This window comes from Lycium ferocissimum, chromosome 3 (genome assembly GCF_029784015.1).
Source record: "Lycium ferocissimum isolate CSIRO_LF1 chromosome 3, AGI_CSIRO_Lferr_CH_V1, whole genome shotgun sequence".
Classification (NCBI taxonomy): Eukaryota; Viridiplantae; Streptophyta; class Magnoliopsida; order Solanales; family Solanaceae; genus Lycium; species Lycium ferocissimum.
This window is the reverse complement of record NC_081344.1, coordinates 64,383,983-64,395,768: the sequence shown is the minus strand read 5'-3', so window position 1 is coordinate 64,395,768 and position 11,786 is coordinate 64,383,983. Positions and strand designations below refer to the sequence as shown.

Genomic DNA, 11,786 nt, shown 5'->3' with positions numbered 1-11,786 from the left:
TATGAAATGTTTATAGCTGGCTCAAGACTTAGAATTTCATTCACATTTTGTGTATGAAAAACGATATTAAAAATTTCGCTTACGCATACACATTTCATACAACTTTCATACACAAAAATTTGAGGTAATTTTTTAAGCCTTTTAGCAACAAAAAAAAAAAAAAAAAAAAAAAAAAAAAAAGTTAAAAAAATAAATGAACTTTTTAAAAAATATAAAATTGTTTTTTTAAAGTTTAAAAAAAAAATTAAATTTTTTTCTGAAAATAAAATAAAAAACGAAAAATATATGAAAATCCGTCATGTTTCGTTAAATATCATTATGTTTTGTAAATAAGGAAAACTATCGTCACGTTTCGTAAATATTTCTCCTTAATATGTATATATACGTAGTTTTCCCTTACGCAAAAGCAACTAAATTCCTCCGAACACATACTATATTGTAACACTAAATTGGAAGTATAACAGTTGTAGTCAAAGCTAGCTAAATTTGTTTTGTCAGTACTGATAAAATCTTGGGTTAGACAACTCTTCAGTTTGGATTGTCAATGAGGTTTTCTATTGCTATGTACATTTGACTAATGTCTCTTAATGCATATTTACTTTTAACAACGATCATAACTTAATTTGCCTACCATGACACAACCTCCCTTCCTTTTTATTGAGAACTTCTAATACTTCTTATTTTACTTTCATTATATATATTGTTGGTTTGAGATAGAATTTAAATGAAGAAACAATGGTAGTGAGAATCCGTGCAGCGAAACCCAACTTGTTTGAAAGGAGCATAGTTACTGTTGTATCATCTTTAAGTTCTTCAATATTACATAATCCCTAATCAGTTTGGATTGCATTTCAATCTCTATGTGAGACCAATAATAAATTTCTTTAGCCATCACATTTTTAAAATATCCTAATTCTTATTTTTCATGTGATTCTTTAAAAGTGATAATATAGTTTCTCATTTTAGATATCATAAAAAATGTTTACTCACAATATTTAAGACTAAACTTCACTTGCAAACCATTCTCATTAAAATCCATTTTATTTCTATGATTTTTTTTTCTACTTTCTGTATACAAAACTCAATTATCTAAGAGTAAAAATTTGTGCCGTATAGTGTTTAACAGAAAGTCGAAGTACTCTGGCTATTTTTTAACAAAGAAAAAGGTACATAGCTACTACTAGAAATTCACTTCCTACTAAAGAAAGGAAATACATTATTACATAAAAGGAGAATCTGCCATGGTCCTTCTATCAATGTCCAACCTTTACACGGAACAATCTCCAGATTTTTGGTAAAAAGAATTGCTTCAATAGGCAGAAGTTTTCCAAGAGGTATATCATCATCATAAATAATATGGTGGAAGTAGTATTTACATCTAAAGCACTTGTGTACTTTAGAAGGCTTGCAAAAATGTAGATACTACTTATTCATTTTACCTACTTGAATGGAACTGGAGCTATATTCTTCAAAACATATGTTGTTACTTTCTTTCCATATAAGTCCACCAAATGCAAGCTGGAATGGTCCTCCACCATTTTTTCTGCTTTGCCCTTCTTCCAGCATAATTCCAGGTCCTAAGGTCACAAGTGTTCCCTTGTATCACCCGTTTCATTTTACCCAAAGTCAAACAGATTCCAAATCTGGGAGGTAAAAGAGCAATGAAGGAAAAGATGGTTGTTGCTCTTCGATTCAGATTTACAAAGAAAGCATCTTAAGGAGAGTTGGAATCCCCTTCTCTGTAGATTAACTTGAGTGAGGCATCTAATGCCACAAAAAAGCAACACTATTTATTGTGTTTAGAGATATTGCCATCTTAAACTACTGTCGGATATAAACACACAAAACTGGAAAAGTATTGCAGTAGGCCACATTCAGGAGCGCATACCAATACTAGAAGAACCAGACATGCAAATATTACAAGATTTAGCGCACAATCCATTTATTTGTTGTCATCATCATCTAGTAACCTCCTCGTATGTAAGCATTTAAATGGTTCAGCTCATCCCAACGCTCACTTGCAGCAGCACGGACAACATCTCCAATGGAATGTTACACCGTTATCTGGCAAGTGACATGCTGTGTCAGACAAAAAGAAAGAAAGCTTTGAAGCATGAGCGTTGTCCTTAGAGAAATATTTCATGTGTGAATTACTTGGAAGATTCCCCTTATTGGTAAGTCCTCAATTAAGTTGGCAAGAAAGGGAGTTTTCTATACAAGAATGAGCTTCAAAAGAGAACATGGCTTTTTATTTTTATAAGGATTAAAAAAAAAAAGACAAAGAGTACGCGCTGAATCTCGGAATCAGAATGGAAAGGCGTAGGTCCGAAGATTGGGGAAGCATGATACCTTAATCTAATAAACTAAACACAAAAAGAGGAAGGAAGGAACTAAAGAAACTTGAATTTCATGTAAATTATGAAGGCAGCAATAAAGGGAGGGAACAACTATGCAAGAGTTATTCATATAGCTAAAAAATATTGAGTTGGAAAGTGAATCCCAAAGAACCATCACTCAATTTCCTTGATGCTCAAAAGCAGAGACAAATATCAGGAGGCAACTAAGCAGTGTGTTATAGCAGCAGTAAGGGGTGTTTGAATGGCCCATTGGCGCTGTATGTGGACTTCAATGGAACTAGATACACTCATGAGAGAAACAATAACCAAGATTGACCAAAGGGATAAATGATTTTTCAGATTTTATTGAAGACTTAGAGCTGGACAAGAGGAGATTCAAGGGCTGGCCTCAAGAATTGATAGTCTGTTATAAACAGAGAGGGATGAACATTTCAAGTATATAAAACAGATGCAACTTGCCAAAGTAATATGGGGTCGTAATCCTCAAATGTTAAAAGTGGACAATAGTAAAACAGAAGATCACTGCTGACATTTGACATTCAAATTTGAAAACATGTAATTGGAAAATGAAGGCTTGTGTACACGGTAGAAAATGGTGGAACAAATTTGAGGTGACAGGGAAACCAGATTTAATATTCGCCAGCAAAATGAGATTACTTAAAAGGAAAATTGATAGGATGGAGCATACAAGTCTTTAGCAACATTGAGAGAAAAGCAGAGGTACTGTACAAGTCAATGCTGTTGGACAAACAAGCAGAAAACAAAACTATTTTCAACCACACATAGTTCAGAAGGCAGATTTAACCTTAAATCCCAAGAAAAATGGAGCTAAGAGTTGAAAGATTTCAAATCCATGAGTGATTACTAGTATATATAACAACAACAACAACAAAAAACCCAGTCTGATCCCACGAGTGGGGTGTGGGGAGGGTAGGATGTAGGCAGAACTTACCCCTACCTTTTCGTGAGGTAGAGAGGCTGTTTTCCGGTAGACCTCGGCTCAGAAAGAGTACCTAACACAGTAATGTCAGAAAAGAGAAAGCAAATTAACAAGATACAAAATAATAGTGGCAACAGATAGTAATACACTTCAAGGAATAATAAACTATGCGATAACTGAATACTACTACTAAAGGATAAATAGTGGCACAGTATATATAAAATTAGCCAAATTGATGGAAAAAGATTGAAGCAATTTATCAGCAAAGTGGACAGAAAATAGTTGGCATTTACTAAAAATAGACAAATAATGGACGCGGCAGCATTAAGCCGTTAATAGCAAATGAGGCTTTGGATTCGGGAAAAAAAAAAAGATAAAGGAGCACTTGGCTATTGATAAAGCTGGACATATAGGAGGTGTACAAACCATGTAAATTGGGATTTTTGATGAATTCGATGGTAGATATGGGTTTTGGGAACATTACCATTCTCAAAAAAGATAAAGTTTTGGGAACAAGAGAAATTGGATAAAGTTTTCCACATCATCTGTCAAATTCTCAATCTTGATAAATTGTACACCTGTAGGTTTGGCATTATCCAAACAATGCCTCTTAGATTGATAAAAATCCTCCACAGCTGGGCTGTAATCCTACAATGCAAAAATAGATGACTAACTGTCTCAACCTCTTCACCACACAAATAGCATCTGGAACAAAGAGAGAAATTTCTTTTTTTGAGGCTTTCTTGAGTCAAAACAGCTTCACTTGCCAACAGCCAACTGAAACATGCAACTTTGTGAGGCACCTTCACTTTCCATATGTGCTTCCAAGGCCAATGTTGCACTTGTTGGTTCCCCTGGATCAAGAATTTGTAAGCTGAGCTCACTTTGTAAATGCCTTTGCTGTCTTCTTGCCACCATAGTTTGTCTGCTCCTTCCTGTGTTCCTTTAACTTCGTCCAGTTTTTTGAAAAATTCTGTCAATGTATTGATTTCCCAATCATTGAAGTTTCTTCTAAACTGAATGTCCCATCCTTGAGCAGTCCAGTTCTCAGCTAGCTTCTTATTCTGATGTACTGCCAGTCCATGAATGCTTGGAAAGAGTTCCTTTAGACAAGTGTTTCCCAACCATTTGGTTCCCCCAGAAAGAAGTGTTTTCACCATTGTTCACTTTAACAGTGGAATGTATCCTCAAGAAAGGCCAAAGGTTTCTTATAGATCTCCATAAACTGACTCCATAAGGGGTGTTCACCTCCTTAATCATCCAATTGTTATCTTACCCATATTTTGTTTTGATGATCCTTCCCCGTATTTTGTTTTGATGATTCTTCCCCAGTAACGTTGAGGTGTTTGTGAATACCTCCACAGCCATTTGAGTCTTAAAGCTTTGCTCTGTAACTTTTAAGTTTCTGATACCTAAACCACCTTGCTTCTTTCCCAGTATAACATTACACCACTTAACTAAATGGAATACATGCTTATCTTGGTTACCCTTCCAAAGAAAGTCCCTTCTGATGCTATCAAGTCTTTGGATAACTCCCTCTGGAATGGGAAAGATGGACATCATATAGGTTGGGAGTGCATCCAGTACAGAGTTAATGAGAGTGACTCTGTCCCTTAGTGATATGTATTGTGACTTCCACCTAGATAATTTCTTCTCACACTTTTCAATCACACAATTCCAGATATTCATAGACTTTGATTTAGCACCTAAAGGCATTCCCAAGTAAGTAGTTGGCAATGAACCTACTTCTCCACCCAAAATCCTGGTCAAATCTTCCTTATTATTTACTTCATTGATAGGATACATATGACTCTTTCTCCAGTTAATATGTAAACCAGAAATTCCTTCAAACAGTACCAGAATAGTTCTCAAAATCTTTAGTTGATCTTCATCAGCATCACAAAAAATTAAGGTGTCATCTGCATATTGTAAATGTGTGATTTCCATGTTTTCCTTTAAGTTTGAGCTTGTCGCAACCTCAAAGCCTCTGATCCAGTTGTTGGTTCTTGCCACTTTGATCATATTATTCAGGCCCTCCATGGCTAAGACAAACAGTAAAGGAGATAGGTGGTCACCCTGCCTCAACCCTCTATGTGCTGGGGAAAAACCTTCAGGTGCACCATTGGTAAGAACTGAGAACCTGACAGTTGATATACAATACTTTATCCACTTGATCCATTTTCTTCCAAAACCCATACAAGAAAGCAGTTTCAGCAAAAACTCCCAGTTGACATGATCATATGCCTTTTCAATACCCAACTTGCACAAAATTCCTGGCTTGCCTTGTTTAATTCTTGAATCCACTGCTTCATTGGCAATTAAGATGGCATCCATGATTTGCCTATCTTTAATGAAAGCCATCTGCTGTACATCCACTATAACTCTTTTAAGCCTCTTTGTGAGCACCTTAGAGTTCAATTTATAGACACTGCCTATAAGGCTAATGGGTCTAAAGTCTCTCAACTCCTTAGCACCGGTCTTCTTAGGGATTAATGCTATGTAAGTAGCATTGAGGCTTTTCTCAAAAATTCCATTAGAGTGGAAATTCTGAAAAGTAGCCATGATATTTGGCTTCAGTCCTTCCCAACATTTGATTAAGAAACCCATTGTATAGCCATCAGGACCTGGAGCTTTGTCCATGGCACATATCTTCAAGCATGACAACACCTCTTGTTTTTCAAATTCCCCCTCTAGAGCTGCTTTTTCTTCTTCATTAATAGCAGGACAGTTAATTAGGTTGCATGAAGGCCTCCAATCTATAGACTCAGAGTACAAACTCTGACAGAAATCAATAATTTCTCCCTTTAGTTTTGTTGGATCCTCCACTGTTTCTCCTTGTATCACAAGCTGATCAATGTTGTTGCTTCTCATGTGCATTGGCCACCGTATGAAAGAAACTGGTGTTCCTATCCCCTTCTTTAAGCCAAAGAGCCCTAGATCTTTGTCTCCATGGAATTTCTTCATTTTTAAGATGCTCTTCATATTCCATCAACAAAGATGCCTTCATAGATCCTATTAGCATTCTGTTCACCACCACAGCATCCAGTGTAGCCAATTGACTCAGAATCTGAGTCTTTTGAAATCCCAGGTTTCCTTGGCTAGTTCTGCTCCAATCTTTCAACTTGGCTTTTAAAGCTTTGAACTTACAAGCCAGAATGAAATCTGGTTTGCCTGTAAAGACAAAGCAGCTCCAGCTCCATCAATCCCTGATTCTTTCCACAAATCCATCAGTATTCAACCACCAATTTTCAAATTTGAAATAGGATTTGTTGTGCTCCCACACTCCACACTGCAATTCAACTGGGAAGTGATCAGATTCAGTCTTTGCAACAGTGACTGCTTGATATTCCTGAATTTATCATCCCACTCATGTGAGAATAGAATCCTATCAAATCTGGATACTATTCTATAGTTATCACCCTTATACCATGTAAAACACCCTTCCTCCAACTGAGGGTCTACCAATTCCATGTCTTCTATGAAGTCTGAGAATTCCTCCATGGCAGGACTTCTTCTTCCAAAGTTCATTTTTTCAAAAGGAAATCTAGTAACATTGAAATCTCCACAGACAGCCCAGGGGCCATCTGTCAAACCCCTTACTGCCCCTAGTTCATCCCACACATTTTCCCTCTCAGTTCTGCAGTTGGGGCATATACTCCAGTTATATGGCACTCAAAAGTTTGAAAGAGTGCCACAAACTTACAGTTGTAAAGCTGCTGACACTGTACCGACTGGACAGTGCAGCAGCACAACTGTAGTTTGCTAGTGGACAATGCAATGTCTCTTTCATAACAAGACTTGCTGCACCTATATAAGCAACATGATACAAGAAAAAACCTAACACTTTGCAAATCAGAAAATTTCATATATCTCAAAGTGCAAGCAGCTGCCTCTCAAGGTGCTCACAAGAACAAAGCTGCAACAAACAAAAGGACCAGCTCCCAACCACTGAAGATATCTTAAGTCCTTAGGTTTATTGAGTCTTTGTCTTTTGTTCTTAACTTGTATTCCTACACGGCTTTCAAGAAGTGTAGTAGGACAAATCTACAACCATTCTGAACTTGTTCACTTGGCTAGAGTTATTCAAGGTTTGTTCTTTGCAATAGAGTTATTGTAAAGGTCTTGCAAGAGAGTTATTGTAAGGGGAAGGGATTAAGAGTTTAATTCCTAGGTTGCAATAGGTTGTAATCTGAAGTTGCAGATCTACAACCATTCTGAGTTTGTTCACTTGGCTAGAGTTAATCAAGGTGTGTTCTTTACAATCGAGCTATTGTAAAGATCTTGCAATAGAGTTATTGTAAGAGGGAGAGACTAAGAGTTTAATTCCTAGATTGCAATAGATTGTAATCTGAAGTTGCTCGTTTATAGTGAAGTTGAGAAAATCCTACTGCTGTAGGTCGTGATTTTTAATCCCTTGAGCAAGGAGTTTTTCACGTAAATGTCTTCTGTTATTTACTTTCCGTTTTACTTAAGGGAATAATTAGAGAACCAAGTTCTCCACTCTGTTTGATGGACTCGTATTCTAACACACAGTAAGCCAGCAAGCTGATCATTGAGAGAGATAGCACCCAATTTCACCAGCAACTCACTTACATCTTGAAATTCCCAATCAAATAGGTCTTTCACAGGACAAATGAACTTTTCATTGACAATATTACTGTTTTATGATAATTTCAATTCCCATTAAGCATCAAGTACTCTTGGATCATAGATAAGCTTCCAATGAAGTATATTCTCAAATAATTTGAATATGATGTCGACCATTCATCTGTAGTATATCCTATCTGGTTCGGACAAGTTTTATTTCAATTTCAGGAAAACCAACATTAGTTAGGGCCAGAAGGATGGAGTATAACAGCCCAGCCCACTATAATGTACTCTTTGAGTCTAGGCCCGCACGACTTTAAAACACGTCGCTAGGTTGTAAGGCCTGCTTACTTGTATACCCAGCATCTATCTCTGTGTTTTGTCAATATAGGACTTTCCTCCTAAGCTAGTGTGTCGCATACACCCCCTCTTATAAACTCAGAGTCCTCGTTGAGATTTGTCCCACCGCATGGGATTTGCCTAGACTCAGCACTGAAGTTTGCCCCGCCTATTCGGGATTTGCCTAAACTCAATTGAACTTTGCCCCACACTGACAAGGCTGACACAAGAGGAGCTCTGATACCATCTATAACAGCCCAACCCACTAGTGCTATTGTCCGCTTTGGCCGTAGGTCTACACGGCTTTAAAATGCGTCGCTAGTGTGTAAAGCTTATTTCCTTATTAAAAAAAAAGGCTTGCTTACTTATATACTAAACATCTCTCCTATGTTTTGTCAATATGGACTTTCCTCCTAAGCTAGGGTGTCAGATAACAACCAAGCCCACTAATGATATTGTCCGCTTTAGGCCCGCACGATGTTATAACGCGTCACTAGTGTGTAAGGCCTGCTTACTAATATACCCAGCACCTCTTCTATGTTTTATTGATGTGGACTTTCCTCCTAAGCTAGAGTGTCACATACACCCACTCTTATGGACTCAGCGTCCTCGCTGAGATTTGCTCGACCGCATGAGATTTGCTTATATTCAGCACTGAGATTTGCCCCGCCTACTTGAGATTTGCCGAAACTCAATTGAACTCTGACCCACACCGATAAGGATGACATAGGAGTGGCTGCGATACCATCTAAGTGGGTTTGCCCCGTCTAAGTTACATGCAGTTATTGATTCTTAAGAAAATAGAAAATGATAATACCTGAGATAACCAAATAACACTAAAAATGATATTACTAGAGTTGTAATGTGTACACATAAGGAAACTCACCATTATTATGTTTTAAAATCAGTATGGTACTCTTGGATCATACATAAACCTCGACAAATATATTCTAAATAACTAGAACATTGTGCTGACCATTCATCTATAGTATGTCCTATCAATTTTGAACAAGTTCTATTTCAATTTAAGGAAAATCACAAATATTAATACTATATGGTTCACGGATAGAAGGATGGGTTGAACTTGTCAAAAAGATTGTTCCCAAAACATTTCAAGTTGCATGCAGTTGTTATTTATTCACAAAAAAATAGAAAATGATAATACATGAAGATAACTAAATAGCACAGAAAATTATATTCCTCAACTTATAGCGTGTGCACATAAGGGAAGTCACAGTATTACTCATATTATGAGTGCAGTAACATCTGATTTCCAAGATAAATAAGAGTGAAAAAAGAATCAAAATATCAAAAGTGATATACCTCCTCTGTAAGCCTGCCTGGAAAGCTCAAGCGATGTACTAATTGCCATTTTTTCAGCTTCCACAGTTGCATTGGATATCATTTCATAATGTCAGCCGAAGAAACAAAGCGAAAGAAATATTCACTTATTATTTTTTGATTGAAGTTCTGGTATCATTTCAAGGACGGAAGGATTCTCACTTATAGCCTTTACTAGTAACTCAGCTGTAGTTGCATCAAATGAGAAGCCCCTTCTAGTCATTTTCTTCATAAAAGTTTGCATTTCACTAATTTTGCTACACCTGAGAAATCCTTGCACAAACACATTGTAAGTGACATTGTCCGGAAAACAATCGTTGTCCTCCATTTTTCTTAGCATATCTTTAGCTTCATCTAACAATCCTTCTAGACAAAATCCATTTATCATTGTATTGTATGTTCTCTTATTTGGAAGCAATCCAATTGAAGAAAGCTCCTCAAAAATAGCACGAGCTTTGTCGACTTTACCATTTTTGCACAATCCATTAATAACAACATTGTAAAATTCAATACTAGTCTGTTCTATCTTTCTTTCCAACTTATTAAAGATCGACAAAGCTTCTTCAACAAGTCCATACTTAAAATAACCATTGAGCAATGTGACATGAGTGTATAGATCAGGAATGGGCCCTGCAGACACCATCTCATCATAGATTTTTCTAGCAGATCCAATTCTTCCAACTTCAAACAGACCATGCAAAATAGTAGTGTAGATAAAAATATTAGGTTTTAATACCTTTTGAGAAATTTCATGAAACAATTGCATGGCCTCAACTATTTTCTTTTCCTTACAGTATCCATTTATTAGTATGTTATAACAAATAATGTTAGGTTCCATATTTTTATCTATCATGATATCAAAATTTCTCCTCGCTCTATCCACTTGACCACACAAACAATATCCATCCATTATCGCATTGTAGGTGATTACATTAGGCTCTATACCTTTTTCAATCATGTGGCTCATTATTTCCTTGGCATCTTCAACTTTTCCTTCTTTGCATAGTCCGTCAATCACAATGTTGAAGGTACGCACATTTGGATAAATATTAAGGTTCACCATCTCAGAGAACAAAGTCTTAACTTTTTCCCACTGGCCATGTCTACACAAACCATCAATTAATGAATTCCAGGTGACTATATTTGGAAGAATGTCTTTCTGCTTCATCTCGTTCAGAAGGTTGATAGCAGCATCCGAGTTTCCATCTTTGCAGAGAGCATCTATAACAATGCTGTAGTTAAATATGTTGGGCTTAGTGCTTCCTTGTTCCATTAACCGGAGCAAACTTAATGTTTTTTGAGTATGGCCACTTTTGCTGAGTCCATTCATGACGGTTGCATACATGACTTCATTGGGCTCACAGATATTCTCTCTCACCAATTTTTTGAACAACTCGACAGCATCTTTGACCTTATTTTCAGCAAATAATCCCCTAATTAGGGTGGTAAAAGTGACAACATTAAATGGAATGCCATTCTTCAAGTAAATGGGTAACACAGAAAATGCACAATCAGCACGATGCATCAGGCAGTAACAGTTAATCACACTATTCAAGATGACTCCATTAATTGGGATACCTAATTTCAGCATTTCTCGAAAAAGAGAAACAACAACAGAATAATGCTTCATATTGAGAATAGTCTTAAATAATTTAGAGAAGCTGACAAGAGAAGTAAGAGGCAGCATTATGACCATTTGATGGAAGAGAGTAACAGCGTCATCTAAACACTTAACGCTCTCAAAATTGGTAGTAGCCCCAAGTTTAGCCTTTACTGAAATGGACTTATTAGTATGGGTTGAAGAATAAAGTCTAATAATTGTAGTTGAAGAAGAAGAAATGGAAATTGGAAAGAAAGAAATAAAGGGAATAATACCAATGTGCAGAGAAATTCTCTTCATCTTCGAATGAATTGCTGGAAATTGGAGGTGAGAGTGTTGTGCCCTAATTTTGGTCAAAGCTTGTTGGGTATGCACACTGCAGAGAGAGAGAGAGAGAGCGCGAAATAACGCCCAATATCATATACTATGGATTTGGTACAATTGCCCTTTGTGCCTCTATCTAACTAAAAATGCCCTTGCCTTTAACATTTTGGCTCAAAATTGCACGGTCCACACCCAATTAAAATTATTTAATACATGACATTACATTTTTGGGCTAATTTTGGGTCTCATAATAAAAAATAAAAAAAAGTGCGCTCTCTCTCTCTCTCTCTCTACACTC

General features: G+C 36.6%; 1 protein-coding gene across 1 annotated transcript; it reads right to left on the bottom strand.

Moving 5' to 3' along the window:
• Positions 1-6,148: 6,148 nt before the first annotated feature.
• On the bottom strand, positions 6,149-11,584 carry LOC132050387 (putative pentatricopeptide repeat-containing protein At1g12700, mitochondrial). Its single transcript, XM_059441620.1, has one exon. It carries the CDS (start codon positions 11,462-11,464, stop codon positions 9,668-9,670), a length of 1,797 nt encoding a protein of 598 aa, XP_059297603.1. The 5' UTR covers positions 11,465-11,584; the 3' UTR covers positions 6,149-9,667.
• Between the last annotated feature and the right edge of the window lie 202 nt (positions 11,585-11,786).